Source organism: Abramis brama (assembly GCF_963993115.1).
Source record: "Abramis brama genome assembly, chromosome: 5".
Lineage (NCBI taxonomy): Eukaryota > Metazoa > Chordata > Actinopteri > Cypriniformes > Leuciscidae > Abramis > Abramis brama.
In genome coordinates this window covers 34,991,894-35,007,654 of record NC_139967.1, presented here as the reverse complement: position 1 = coordinate 35,007,654, position 15,761 = coordinate 34,991,894, and the positions used below count along the sequence as shown (strand labels likewise).

General features: G+C 36.6%; 2 protein-coding genes across 2 annotated transcripts; both read right to left on the bottom strand.

The window, feature by feature from the left end:
- Positions 1-1,314: 1,314 nt before the first annotated feature.
- Positions 1,315-3,127, bottom strand: cmlc1 (cardiac myosin light chain-1). The gene has a single exon (XM_084115676.1). The coding sequence runs from the start codon at positions 3,086-3,088 to the stop codon at positions 2,498-2,500; it is 591 nt and encodes a 196-aa protein (XP_083971802.1). The 5' UTR covers positions 3,089-3,127; the 3' UTR covers positions 1,315-2,497.
- A 2,017-nt stretch (positions 3,128-5,144) lies between these two features.
- On the bottom strand, positions 5,145-14,983 carry ak5l (adenylate kinase 5, like). The gene is made up of 8 exons (XM_084115675.1): positions 14,723-14,983; positions 9,606-9,792; positions 8,650-8,829; positions 8,277-8,449; positions 7,674-7,787; positions 7,191-7,382; positions 6,942-7,028; positions 5,145-6,852 (listed from the first exon to the last, which is right to left on the bottom strand). The coding sequence occupies exons 1-8, from the start codon at positions 14,780-14,782 to the stop codon at positions 6,832-6,834; spliced, it is 1,014 nt and encodes a 337-aa protein (XP_083971801.1). The 5' UTR covers positions 14,783-14,983; the 3' UTR covers positions 5,145-6,831.
- Positions 14,984-15,761: the final 778 nt, after the last annotated feature.

Below are 15,761 nucleotides of genomic sequence, written 5' to 3'. Positions count from 1 at the left end.
CTGGCCACCTAGAAGCGAAATAAACCAAATGACTCACAGGATATTTAACATGAGAGATGTGGCATATGAAAATGGAAAAGGACACATGCCTGACAGACATAATGTGTGTGGTGACAGGAATGAGTATCTGATTGATGGGTGGCTGCTTTTCCTGGGTTTGTTTGGGATGTAACAGAGGGGAAGTACAGATGTGGTGTCAACCGGGCCTGCCAGGGCATTACCTGTCACCATAAACAAACTCTCCTCTCATAAACAATGAAATAAAATCCTTCCTTGGACTTACCTGCGGTTCTGTTTTTGCTCTCCTGATTGAGCATAGATGGGGAAAATCCAGTGAGCTTCAAGCTGCCAAAGCTGTAAGCAAATGGGGGTTGGTAGGCTGCCATTATAACTGCAAGCAGATATAAAAATCGCACGAAAAGCGAATCTCATGGATTCACGAGCATCTGAATCTTGGCGAAACTTCTAAGCATCTAAATTACTCAATAAATGCAGTTAAAGATCATGAAGAATGTAGTTATGCAGAGAACATCACAAAAATGTCAGATATGGGAAGACCGTAGAGAAATCCCGCCAAACATAATGTTATAATACGAACGGCTTGTGTTTATTTTCACAGCATCAATATAACGAGGAAAATGTGGATTTACAAGAACAAGATGCGTGACAAACACAAGGAAAATGGCTCAGGTATTTTTCTGAGGTTCAAAGCCGCAAAATCTGCCTTCTTTATCGCTCATAAAGTTAGTAATGACCCACTCGCCCCCCTCCCAGGAGTAGCCTATTACACACTCATCTATACAGATTCAAGTACAACATGTAGGCTACCCTACTTAGCCAATCAGTGTTATAGTCACTATGTACAGTGAAATTTAATGCAGTGCCCAGAACAGCCTAGGGTGTCTGTTTAAGGGTGTTTAAATAGACCATAGCCATTATGCACAGGAGTAGGATACCTATACTCAATATCAGAAATAGCCATTATGTGCTGATAAAGTCCACAAGTTTGATTTTTTTTTTTTTTACTTCAAAGTGCTACACTCGAACTTTGCATTGCATAAAAGGCTCTTTCTAGTGGAAATATTCTTTGGACTATAAAAAGGTCTTCACACACTCAGTAATATATAATTACTAATAGCCTAATATAATATATATATATATATATATTTTTTTTTTTTACCAATCTCACAAGAGTGCTGTTTTCCGAATATTGGTTGTGATAGCCAACACTGCGACAAACAAACAGCCGTGGTGCTAATACAACAGCAGCATGATAGCGACTGTAATCTTGTTTTTTTTTTTTTTTTTACAACGGTTAAAAAAATGTTAATGTTCCTTAACTTACCTTTTAGACACAACAACAGTGCCCGTTACTTTGACTGTTTTCCCTCCGACAACTGCGTTGCATCTCCAAGAAACACGGATAACTTTTTTTGATTCAGTGACTCATTCTTAAAAGCAGTCGCCTGTTGGATGAGTCGACGAATGAATGATTTTGCTATTTATTGCACTTTGTTATTCTTCTAGTTATTTACCTATAGCCTAATGTATCAGAAATCTCGTACATTCACAGAAAAAATAAATAAATAAAGTGTAGCCTATTTGGAGGCCCGCACATGACGAATTTGAACAATTTCCCTAAATTAACAAGTGGGAACGAATTTGTACAACGTGGCCACGATTTACCTAAAACGGGGAACGAATTAATCAAAGAATTCTTAAAGGGATAGTTCACCTAAATATGAAAATTCTGTCATAATTTACTCACCCATATTGTTCCAAACCTGTACGAGTTTCTTTCTTCTGTTGAACACAAAATAAGATATTTTTAAAGAATGTTGGTAATAAAACTGTTGATGATCAACTGTTTTGTTACAAACATTCTTCAAAATATAAAAATATAAACTCATACTGGTTTAGAACAACATAAGGGTGAGTAAATGACGACTTAATTTTTTTATTTCTGGGTGAACTATCCCTTTAATTCATGACCATTAATTCATTTTTTTTATCTGTATGGCATGTAAAAAACAAACAAACAAACAAACAAACAAACAAAATAGACAAGCTGTGGGATACAAACAGTATCCCAGTGTTAGACTTGATATCTCCTTGAATGCAGCTAAGCCAATTAAATTTGAGGTAGGCCTAACTGTTGCATAAGGTTGCTTTTAGAAAACTAAGAATAAATACTTTGCAAAGGGCATCTTTGCCAAAACTCCTTTTTGTTCTTTTCTCGCTCCTTTATTTTTAAGGGTATACTGTAGAACCAGTAGTTAAAGCTGTAACTTCCTTCTCTATAACATCTGAATTTGACAACTCTACAACAAGATTTACAGAACAAAAAAAACAAAAAAAAATCTCAGACGAAACAAAATTTGGATGGTTTTTATTTAATGCTTTCCAAGGCATACAGACAAGACATATTTTCTTTCCAGTGTTTTGACAGTTGCCATTTAGAGTTCCAATTTCATTCAGCAATCTTTGCAGCTTCAGCTCACCCAGAGAGGATGTGCTTGATGAAGGACGTGTAGTTAATGCAGCCGTTGGCGTCTTCTTGTCCGGCCATCAGACGGTCCACCTCATCTTCTGTCATTTTCTCCCCAAGTGTTGCCAAGACATGACGGAGCTCAGCACCCATCACTGTTCCATTTCCTTCTTTGTCAAAGACTCTCAGACCCTCAACAAAGTCCTCAAATGTCCCCTGGTCTTTGGCTCTTGAGATATGCTGCAGCATGGGCAGAAACGTCTCAAAGTCCAGGTATTTGGTGTTCATATCTTCAGCCTTGGGCTTCCCCAGCACGGTCAGCACGTCAGCATTGGTAGGGTTGTGACCCAGGGCCCTCATAACGTCTCCACACTGGGAATACCTTATCTTCATCTCGCCCAGTGGCGTCTCATCAAAAAGAGTAAAGGCATCCTTGAACTCTTCGATCTGGTCAGCGGTAAATTCCAGCGGGAGACTCTTCAGGTCCAACTCGGGCTCTTTGGGTGTCTCTGGAACCGGGGCAGGAGCTGGGGCTTCTTCTTTCTTCGGCTCTGGTTTTTTAGGCTCTGGTTTCTTGGGTTCAACTTTTTTCGGTGCCATAATGCCGATGCTGAGAGTGAAGATGGGAAAAGCTGGGAAATGTGTTGTAACAGCCCCTGTTGGGCTTTTATACTGACATGTCAGAGAGTGTGATAAGGCTTATCAGAACTGGAATAGTGGCAGACTATATAAGGAAATGAACTGGGTTAGGGTTAGTGTTACTCATACCATGTTGAAATGCTTTTGTCCAGTAGATAAGACCAGACCAACCACCCCTTTACCCCAGTAAAAATTAACAAATTCCTTAAATGTTCTTAAATAGAGCAGGAAAATTATGTTAGCTTACACAGGAACAGACTTCAAAGTAATTGTTCAACTAAAAATGAATATTTGTTTATTCACATATGATAACTTTATGTGAAGAACAGACCAAGATGTACAGTATGTCATTGTTCTCTGATAATGTTCACTTTCAGGTTGTTGACCACTGGATGTGACTGGATTGAGTCATTGAGTGAGTTGAACTTGAGAACTGGATAAGTTTGATTTGTGATTAACGAATCATTCTGTTCAGTTTTGATAAAGGGATAGTTCACCCAAAAATGAAAATTCTGTCATCATTTACTTTATTTGGAAGAGTATGGGTAACCAAACAGCTGATAGTCCCCATTGATTTCCATAGTATGGAAAAATAAATAAATAAACAAACAAACTACGGACGTCAATGGGGCCCATCAACTGTTTGGTTACCGACATTCTATAAAATATCTTATTTTGTGTTCAGCATAAGAAATAAATTCACTCAGGTTTTGGAACATCTTGAGGGTGAGTAAATGATGACAGTATTTAAAATATTGGGGTAAAATATCCCTTTAACTAGATCAACCAAATAGATTAGTCTAAAAATATATTTTTTCTTATTTCATAGTCATGCCAAATTCAGAGTGAATGTCAAGTTTTTCAGGAAATACCAACTTAAAAGCAATCCAACCTATTAAATGATAACAGAGTTTTAATGTGTGGGTGAACTAACTAATCAAACAGTTTTGGTCTGATCAATGACATCAATTGTATGGAATAAAAGCAGTGTGACATCTCTCAAAATATCTTCTATTATGTTCCACAGAAGAAAGAAAGTGTGCAAAAAACAAAAATGAAAAAACAAACAAATAAAAACACTATTTTAAAGGAGCGTTATAGTCTCAACCCCATTTTAGAGGAAAAGTTCAAGAAGTTTAAAGTGGATACGAATTTTGAGAGTAGAGAAACATACCAAGGTTTTAGTGTTCAGTGATAGTGTTTTAGTGTTCAGCGACAAGAACAACATTCAGAACACAGTGCATTTATGTCATATGATGCAGAATTCAAAGTTGTACATTTCAAACCTGAAGCATGTATTTGTGTATGGAGGAGTCTCCAACTCGTGCCACTAAGAGCTGCAAGAAATTTGCCAGACAGGTGATAAGCTTGAATCTATTCTGAGAGCCAGCACATACCATCACTCCACCACAGTGATGCTGTTTATAACACAGTATTTTAAGCACACTAAAGATACCATTTTCTTTTTATGGTAAATGTTATTAAGTCTAGTTTAAAGCATCCTCAAAGCTCACGTTTTTCCAAGTATTTTTTATAATATTTCAAAACTTAAAAATTCATAATATTAATTTGTTAAAATGAAATACCGGTAAGAAAGTATTTTTGCAAATGGTTATGACATAACTTTCCAACCAGTGAGGATAATGAACAAATGATTTTTAAATAATAAAAGTCTGCCATCTAGTGGCTTAAATGTTATTTAGTTTTTTTTAGCCAGAAGTGAGTATTGTATTGCTATTAAATGATAACTTTACCACTTGTTATTCCACTGTGAATCAACTTTCAATAAGCGTGTTTGAATTCTCCTCGGTATTTAAAGTAACAGCGTTCTGGCACTTGGTCAAGGTCTGTCAACAAGGGCAGAAAGTCTGTATTCACTGAGGTCCCACTGTGAGAATGTGGCACAGCTGGATTGAACATCTATTAATGAGAACACAGCCTGAGGACACGTCTGTTGCATCTCTATTATTTGTCTCTGTCCAGTGCGTTCATACTGTGGTGTAAGATGAAACCATGTCCTCAGAACAGAAGAAACACTTTATTAATCAGTTGTCATTTAACCCATTTTAATGCTTGTTGTAGGAAAAGGTGAGGTAATTTGTTTGAAAACATTTGATGTTGTCGCATTTGACATTGATATTGTATTTTACTTTGGTGCATTTTTTAACAACTCATATTATTTCTGGCTTGACCTCTAAATATACATTAGTAAAATCAGGTCAAAACAACAAATGTCTCTGCTTTAAAGTCATTACTACAAAAGATATACAGAGAAAATTCACAGTGAAATACAAATAAAGACAACAAAATAAGTGTAAGTGTCCCTCAGAGCCGATCCTGTCCTCCCTGGGGCCCTAAGCAAAATTCTGTTAAGGGGCCCTCCTACCTGACACATGAGCCATGTAAACTATTTGCCATTGCCACACAGTCACACCTGACACCCCAGTGCTCCCACTCCCTCCCTCCTTTAACCAGTACTAATGAAAATGTAATTTCTGATATCAGAAATATACATATTTTATATTAATATCAAGAATTCACATTTTAAATAGTACAAATGTAACTATTGATATCAAAAATGCATCCTGTGAATTAATAAAAAGCTAAAATGGCTTGCCATTACATGTCACTGTGTTTTAATTGCAATAAAGCAATACTTGATACTTGATGGCTATTATTTACTGAGGGATGTGCATCCATATTGACCAGTTTGTCCAGCCAATCAACATTTTAAATGCAATATAGCCTATAAATCAAAAGTCAATGTCAATACATTGCTTTCCATCTTGCTTTATTGCAGAGTTGTAACTAAACTGACTTGGAGACTAGATAATCATTGTCTTGTTTTAAAAGTATGTACGCCTATAATGAGGAGTGCCATCACGCCCATATTGTACTGGTCCCCACTGATGTTTTGCTGGAAAGACACGGTTATCTTTTCCAAGCTGCAGGTTATAAACAAAAAACGTTGCCCTTTGTCGTTTATCAAACGTAATAAATAGTTGTATTTCACTCTCACTTTTTTTTTTTTTTTTTTAGGCACAAAGTCACAGAACACAGCCCTGAAAGTGGCAGGTGTTGTGCCGAATTTTGACCCCCGCCAAATTATTACCCCCCTAGCATTGGTAGGTTTAGGATTAGTTGTGGGGGAGGGGTTAGGATTAGGGGTGGGGTTAGGATTAGGCAATCAGTTACTGACTTCAACGAGGGGGGTAATCATTTGGCAGGGGATCGAAATTCGGCACAACACCGGCATTAGCAAGCAAGACACAGAAAGACCAAAAGATGCACTGCCCAGCTGGGTTAGACAGACTAGAGAGAGATGCACATCAACTTAACTTTACTGTTCTTTGCTTACATCAAACTTGGAGAGAACACAAGTCTACCTGATCGCTGTTCCCGCAATTCACTCTCATGGTGTTTTTTTCTCTCTTTTCGTGACCAGAAGTATAGCTCCGCTTAATTTTCTCAACGATGTTGTAAACTTTGATTGACACGCTTTGACACGAGGGGGAGGCAGGGCCATGAGTAATTTGCGGGGCCCAACGCATCTTGCGTAGTGTGCGTATAGGGCTGATCGGCTCTGGTGTCCCTTTTCACTGATTCTGACCCTCGAGTTTATTGATGAAAAATAGTGGAAAATTTTGAAATTACATTTAGGATTTAATAGGAGCAACTGTGGGTTTGGATGTGTAGACGTCCCTCTAAAGATCCTCAGTACTGCTCTGCAGGAAGAAAATAACTTTTATGAAGCAAAAACAAAATTTTAAAACACAAATTGTAGAATATTGTGTAACTTTTATTCAAAACCTACTGCATTCGTGTCACTAGGGAACAATCTTTCCTCTACAATGGAACAAATATCTGTGAAAATATCGTCTTCTTCTCGATCCGCATCGACCTGACCAAGCAGAGTGAGATAGAATTGTGTTTCACAACCTTAAACTGGAGATTATTATTATTATTATTATTAAAAAAGCACCTGTAATCAGAACAGCTTGTGCTTTCAAAACCAGCTGAATTCAACAGTTAACATAAAAATAAGAAAAGAACAGCATCTTACCCTTACAATAAGTCCTCTCTCCTGGTAGTACTTGGCTATGAGTGTGATATTGTGTTTGAAAGTATCTAGTCTCTTCTCAATTGCACGAGTATTGTCGTCGGGACGACCCTGCTGGGACGCTCTTTTCTCTAAACGCTGCCGAAGTTGCTGATTAGAGCAGGCAAGCAAGATCACCAAGTCTGGAGAGCCGATCTGAGGAACCATGAGTGTCATTTACTGTACATCAGACATTGTCATAACATACTAAGACATGTATTATGTAGGTTATATACTGTATAGATCCTGGAGGGCCACTGTCCTGCAGAGTTTAGCTCCAACCCCATTTAAACACACCTGAACTAGCAAATCAAGGTCTTATTAGGCATACTAGAAATTTCCAGGCAGGTGTATTGAGGCAAGCAGGAGATAAACTCTGCAGGACAGTGTACCTCCAAGAGCAGGTTTGGACACCCCTGGTACAGACCATCAGGAGGAATATCTGACCTGCTCCTCAAAGGTAAACGTCTGTGAGATCTCTCTGGGGAATCCATCCACAATGAATCCTTTAGCATCCTGCTTCTTGATAAACTGTTGTTTCAGCTCTTCAATAGTCGTCTCCTAAAGGATATCATGTCAGAACAAGACAAAGCATGAGGTGACCTTCTTCATTTAATATTGTAAGTAAACTACTCAAAAGTTTGAGACATTTATTTAATCAGTAAAACAGTAATATTGTGCAATATAATTACAATTTAAAATAACTGTTTTCTATTTCAATATATTTTATAATGTAATTTATTCCTGTGATGGCAAAGCTAATTTTTCAGCAGCAATCATTCCAGTCTTCAGTGTCACATGATCCTTCAGAAATCATTCTAATATGCTGATTTGGTGCTGAAGAAACATTTATTACTAATATTAATGTTGACATTAACATTATAAATGCCTTTACTGTCACTATTATTTTTACACATTATTTTTTTTAATCTTGCTCATCTCAATCTTTTGAACGGTAGTTTATGTAAAAATCAACATTGACAATCAAATCAGATGTGAATACACCATAGCTGCAAAAATTCACATTGTTTGGTGGTCAGATTTCCAAACCTGAGGTGCCAGTTCTCCATTGGCAATGATCTGAGCAATCAGCTCCCATTTCCTGTCACTGGGGGCATGATGCAGCAACTGGTTCCTTAAAATTTCCCCAACGGACACATGCTCGAAATCATAGCGATGTGCAATTTTAGCTGTCTGAGTGCCCTTCCCACTGCCGGGTCCACCTGGAAAATATTATAGCAAATCCCACTTTACATCACAGAAACAGCACAATGGAAATGTTAATTTCAAATTAATTCATGTCAAGGTCTACTGAATTTTATTTCATCTAGCTCAAAGAGGTGAAATTTAGAATGAGATGAATCTGACTGACTGAAACAGACTGAAAATGAGAAATGACCAGCTGACAGTGATGATCACTCACCTATGATGAATATGATGTGTGGTCGTGGTTTAGATGGGTCAAAGACATCATACTCCTGTATGAGCCCTGAGGACTCAGTCATATCTGAGTCACTTTCTATGGAGAACTGGGCTTGGATTGGTGGCAGCCTGTCATATCGACGGTAAGGCCCGGGACCAGGCCCAGGACCAGGACCACTGTCTGTGGAATGAAACAGATTACATTCATCAGTTCTATATGACCTCAGATTCATTCTTAAGGCCAATTAACACCACACCGACAAACGCAGACAGATTCAAACACTGGGAATGTCTGAGAAATTACGCACTGCAAAGACTTTCGGCATTGATCGGCGTTTGTTGGTGCAGTGTGAATTGGCCTTTAATTCACTCATTTGATAAGAATCCACACAATACTGTGATTTTAGACTTTTCCAGGGGGAGGAGTTGGATCCAGATCTAACTCCTCCCACCACCTAAACCTACCCATCTCCACCCCCTGATCCCTAAACCCACCCCTAAACCTACCAATCTCCACCCCTTAGATCTGGATCCAACTCCGCCCCCTGGATCTCGTGTACTGCAGTGAGGTGCTACTGAGATATTTGGTTAATTTTAACAGTTGAACCATCTTCAACCCTCCTAAATTTCTTTGCAATGTTTTCATTTTCACAGCTGTCCTTCAGATTCAAAATAATGAATTACTTAACTGCTGGCAAAACAATTACTTAACTGCTGGCTTTTTATCTAGATAATGTGGTTATTTTTTGTGATTTAAAGAGAGCCAACAACAAAAAAGTAATGCATTAATAAGCATAACAATTTCACAAAAAAAGCATTGTTCAATGTATAATTCAGCAAAATGAGAGAACTGCTAAAAAAGTCAATGAAACTAAAACGCAAGTGTCATTTTAAAGTATATCCATCATGTATATCCATCATGTACACAACTAACTGTTTTATTTCTAGCTAAATTACCGAGTTTGCAGGGGGCTTTCTTCCCCTGTGCTGGGGTGATTGGTGGTAGAGGTTTTCGATCAGGTGTAATGAAAGTGTCCCAGGCCACACATTCAGGACCGCCGAGGTCTCTTGTTTTCTGCAGGCAACTCTCCAAGAATGCCAAAGGGTCCTCAGGCTTGTGGTACATCAGCCCTGTTAACATGCTCTGTGAGATGCACACACAGAGTTCATATCATTTTGTTATATTAAATGCTTAACTGACATGAGTGTTACACAAATATGAATCTGTATTTCTTGTAAAGTGTATAATTCCAGTACATCTATTTGTGTAAATGACTTCTTTCAACATGTCAAAATGTTATACAGTATCACTGACAATTGTGGCCTTTGAGATATCAGAGTCTTTCCTTGTTTTTTCACCTAAAAAAAAAAGAAGAATATGAGCACATTTTTCGTTTATAAGCCAAACGCAGCTAAACGATTTCTGGATGGAAAGACAGAGGGAAAAAATGATTAACAATCTAGGTGGGAGACAATAATAATTGCAAATTGTTGTTCTATTCATCCCACACGTGTTAGCAGTTCATACTCCAGACCATTCAGAGGGACAGGGAATGGAAAATCTGAGCTCTAAATAATCAGCTGTTTGCTTCTTTTGATGCAAATAAAACTGCTTGTGAATTTACATCTCAATCCTCACGGGTATCAAACGGCTAAAGACACATTCAACTGCTGAATAAAGGAACAGTGTCTAAACAGAAACGAAACAAAAGGCTGAATTTTCTAAAGGTATCCGTTTAATAATAGACCACAGCATTTTTAAGGATTAATGCAGTATCCATACGGATAAAGAGCATTAAAAACAAACTAAGCTTCAGTGTAAAAAGTAGCAACCTAAAATTGTCACCTTCTTAATTTATGACCTTATAATTTTGTTGCTGTAACCTTATGTATTTTGGTTGACTCAATGACGTTAAATAATATTTCGGATATAAAAATAATTAATTTAAAATGAACCCTAAAGCATACATAGTTGATATGCAAATATCTAAAATCTCTAAATTATCAACATGATACAAATTTGCAGAAAAAAACTTGTACACAATTTACCACTGTACATGCCTTCTGTCATCTGATAGATTTATACTTTACTGATTTTTATGAAGTAAACGTTTAGGATTAAATTGTATGTAATATTTCAAGACAAAAACTTACTGAACTAAAAGCAACTCAGGTTTACTTGATTATTCATACATCGTTTTTTTATTATTATTACAAAAAATACATCAGGCTATTGAGGAATATTTATTTGTACATAATTAAAGAGCTTTGATCATAAAACTTTTTAAATTACACATTATACCTTAATTTCATCATTTAAATATCAGCGTACTTATACATATTATTGGGAGATATAGAGTGATAACTGATATTTTCTGATATGTATATGCATGTTAAGTTAGTAGTCTGCTATAAAGATCTCAAACTCTCATTTCATCTTAATTTTTGGCCATATAAATTTCCACAACTGCACCAAATTGCATACTTTTGCTCAGTGCCTCTGAATAAAATTGAGATTTTTTTGTCCCCTTGCCCCCCTGCCCAACTTCTTATTAGTTTTATAATTAGGTGTGTTTTTGCATTAAACCTCTGTATTTCTCAATACAAATATAACAAACTTTTTATTACATGAAACCTAGTCTGTTTTTAAAGAGTACAAAGCTGCACTGCTCTTTGGGATGAAACTTTCAGGTCTACTCAACAGTTCATCCAAATTGCTTTACAGAAGAAATTAATGAATAGAGATAGAGATGAGAAAAGCACACATCTCTACAAGCTCAAACTGCCCAAAAACTGTGAACTACCCACTGCATGAAAAGGAGTGTGTTAGAGAAACCCTATACTAAGACATTTGAAACTAGAAAAAGCAGAACATGGAGAAAAAGGTCTGAAAGAAATGGAATGTATCCCAGCATGCAATGTGTGCAAAACACACATTCAAATATTTAGAATTGTCAATTTGTCAAATGTGCATGTCTTTGTATTGTGGAAAGATCTTGATGTGAGGTGACAGTATTTACCACTGAGCCATCATGCTGGTGAGAAGTTCAACATTTTAAGTTTACATTGTCCCATTTCACGAATACTATAACGAATCACTGCAGTCAACAGCTTGAAGTATCTATGCTGTTAAATAAAAGTCAGTAGGCAAATGTTGTAACTTGTATGCAATTATGCCAGTGTTTGCAAATAAGTGTTACTGTGGACAGAGGATTAACCAGCAGGTTGTGTGACACTGCAATACATTGAAGGGCCAGATGCAGAAAATGCCACAGTTGTGTGTACAGCTGGCATTTAGGCATAAGAGTGCGGTTTGAATGAAAGGTCAGGGATTTGTTAAAATGCAAAAGGGTCATTACTGGTCATGTGAATGTAACTGTAAGTCACAAGTACAGCCAAACCTGTTCACACACACACACACACACACACACACACACACACACACACACACACACACACACACACACACACACACACACACACACACACATACGATTGCCGTGATTTTGCCAAGTAAGACATGTATCAGAGAGAAATGATAGGTGAATAGCAAATAGCACAGATGTAGAAGCACCTAACCCTGGTTGTAACTTGTAAGCATATCTGAAAACACCATTTGACCAATTATTTAAATGTAACAGCCTTAAAATAAAAATAAAAATATGCATTTGTAATCTTTCAAATATATATATATATATTTTATATAACATTTTTTTTTTTTTTTTTTGTGTATAGTTGCAATGCTATTTGTGGTCTCTCCGTGTTGCTTTGAGCATGATTGGTTAATCTGACCGTTATCCAGGAATCTGGCCAGTGACAAGTGTGCGTGCCTTTTTTCGGTCAAGTTTGAATACGTCTGTTGGAGTGGGCATGTGCTGCTGCTCGGCATCTGCAGTAATACTTCCAAGGATCCAGCTATTTGGAAGAGTATTGCTCTTTATATGCTGTGTCTGTCACTTCTGGTGCAGAATCATGGACCTTTTGTATGTTTTGATTTGACTTATTATTAAACTCATAGCTAGGATTCTGAATTTAAAGACAATGTAATATTTGTCCACATATATTATCACACAGTTATATGGAGCCCACAGGGGTCAGTAGAATATTGTGGAAAACAATCTAAAACTGATTTGGCAAATACAAAGCTAACAGCAAACAGCATAATTTGTTTCTTTCTCCACCTGTTTCATAAAATCATGACCTCATCATGATAGCAACCCTAACTGATAAGAACATGGAGAAATGCCATTTTTAGTTTTTCTGTTTGGGAATAATTCGTTGATAATGTAAATTTACATCTGAATAGTAAAACAGTTTTAGGATAATATGGTGTGATTGAATCAGTGACAATCTCATAATCAGTTTTGTATTTCAGTTTAAGTTGAGAATATTTCATTAAACTTTTATTACATTTTGATGGAACTGTTAATACATACAGTATTTTAAATGTGAAACGTATTTCATTCAAAATTTGTACTGCATTTCTTCAAAAACAGAATTTTTAAATTTAGTTTTATACAGTATTTGTACAGACTTAAGTTTTTATTTTGTCTTCCAAAATAAAACTGCTCATTTACCATCTTGAGCAACACTGTTGAAGTTTGAAGGAAATTTTCAAAGGTTTTAGAGGAAAATTCTGTAAAATAAACAAAAAAGTGTTTTTCTCTAAAACCTTTAATGATAATTTCTGTAAAATTATTGTTTTTGCACTTTATTTGGATTAAGATATTTTTTTACTTTAATTGTACATTTTTTGTTTGGCAGCCACTGCTGCCAGTCATTTGACCTTTTTTTTGTTTGTTTTTTACAGTGTGTGAGCTCCATGTTCTACTGTTATTCATCAGGCTCACATTTGTTTTATATGTTTTATGTTTTGTCTAATTCAGTATATTTCGTCTGGTTCAATAAAAATAAGTCTGGTTTTCCAAAAAATAAATAAAAATAAATAAATGTAGGTTTAATTTTAGGTTAATGTTTTTTTTTTTTTTTTTCAGTAAGTCCTAAGTAAGTTTAATAGCAAATGCTGAGACTAACATACAGTAAAAACTATTACCATCAAGACAAAAGCAATACAGGGAAAACATATATTTTAGTAATATTTTATTCTAAAATAAACTTTCAAAAGAATAACGTCAGCAACTTGGCTTTGATAATTAAATAATAATAATAAAATAATAATATTAAGTTATATACTTTACTTCCACCTTTCTAAATCCTTGCCCTATATGCCATATCTTTACGTGCATTCGGTCACAGAGGACTCGAGGAATTTCAGAGATGTATATCTAGAGGTATGCACATGAACTTAAACCTGTAGGTTTGCATTCCCCAGTGAGCTGCGTGTTCGGGCACATGCATGCAAGAACAGGACTTTTTCAGTCCTTCGCTCCTCTTTGCTCTCCATTGCCCACATTTCCCAAGTCACAAGTAAATATAAAGTATAGCTTGTTGCCTTGGTGACAGCCAAAAGTGTTCATGTTTACAACCTTCACTCTTTCTGCCCTGCCTATATTGTGCTTCCTTATAGTATCAATTTGGAGATGGAAAGCTTATCAGAAGTGTGTGCAATGATCCTCCATTGACACAGTATTTTGTATGCAACAACATATCTCCCACAAAAGCACTTGTTGACGCTGTCTGAGGAGAATCTTGCCTATTTCTGACAAGCTTGAGAGAGACCCTCTGCTTTGCCATTACAGCACCCTACTTGAGGATCACCATAGTGACACTTACAAGTAGGCTATCGAATTTACCACATAATTGTGCATGCTAAATAGACACGAGCTTTTGATTAATTCATGTTATCAGTTCAAATCTGATGTCCATCTTTAGTGAGGCCAGTTTCCCAGATTCTTGATGTAAAGAGTGTTGACAGCAGAAATAGGTAACTACCAGATATATCAAATCATATTCTCTGAAGAACTCTGAGAAGAACTGAAAGGTACAGTGTCACCTTGAAACCACAGACATAATCAGATTTCAGACACGCAGATGTTTCCAGATGTGTTATCTAATATATTAATATTATTAATGCTATATTAATATACAATGCTTCTCTTCTGGGTGATCCTTACCTCAAAAAGGTGTGGGATCTGTCGTTTGGAGAGGTAATCCTTCGCGTCGTTTGTGTTCATTCTTTCCGGTTATCCAGAACAGCGTTTGTAAGTCAGTAGAGCAGCAGCTGTGTCTTGTCTATCTGCTGCTCATCTGTTGCGTTTAACCCTCAGAGCAGCTGTGCTGTGTTGCACCATCGCATCGGGCTGTTATCCGCTGCTTTGACGCCGATGACCTCCGGCGATGTGTTTCTATTCAACAGTAGTCACGCTCATGAATGCTGCGCTCAAAGTGACCCTTTACCAACGCTGCGTAGTCGCGAGTAAATCTAATCGATTTCGAGTAGCCCATCTTTGTAGCTATACCGCAATACAAAAAAGGGTTATCAGATGCCACAATAACTTTTTTTTTTCTTAGTGTGTTTGATGTGACACATTTTTAACATTTTAACACAAGTTATCGAATTTAATAAAATATAGCCTAACCCAGCACAGTTAGTTTTTTTAAAGCTTGCTGATTATTTAAAGATCCCCTGTGGTGAAAATCAAGTTTATAATGTTGTTTAGGCTATGTCTATGTGGTATTTTTTATATGCTTTAAGACAAAACATGTGCAAATTCATAAGTCAACACCACTGTTGAGTATTTTCTCCTTAAAACTGCAGTGAAGAAAAATACAGCCTCAAAAACCAATCACTTCAACGCACGAGCGGGCTTTTCATCATCATTATTACTATGATGCGAAGCAGGGAGTCTCAAGAGAAGATGGTATCCCGGTATATTTTTCTCTTGATATGAAAAATCGTGTACATTTAGCAATATAGTAGTTGAATTATGTATTGGGCTGCTATGATGTATATTACTATGTTATGGTGAACTATGCCTTCTCCATGTTCTAAGCTGTTCAAAACGTTTGTAAGGATACAGATTTTTAGAAGGCAGCTGTCTGACTCTGACATGGCAAACGGGAACATGGTTTGCAACACATTATTAGCTGTTTGATAACGTAGTCAAGCAAAAGGCTAATCATATTAATTAACGTTATGTGCCCGACTTTATA

What these genes read in the sequence shown, in the direction of transcription:
- cmlc1 (XM_084115676.1), bottom strand. Translation starts at nt 3,088, where the DNA reads ATGGCACCGAAAAAAGTTGAACCCAAGAAACCAGAGCCTAAAAAACCA.
- ak5l (XM_084115675.1), bottom strand. Translation starts at nt 14,782, where the DNA reads ATGAACACAAACGACGCGAAGGATTACCTCTCCAAACGACAGATCCCA. An exon ending in ACACATCATATTCATCATAG is followed by an intron (nt 8,450 to 8,649) that starts GTGAGTGATCAT and finishes AATATTTTCCAG; the next exon opens with GTGGACCCGGCAGTGGGAAG. An exon ending in ATGGAGAACTGGCACCTCAG is followed by an intron (nt 7,788 to 8,276) that starts GTTTGGAAATCT and finishes GATATCCTTTAG; the next exon opens with GAGACGACTATTGAAGAGCT.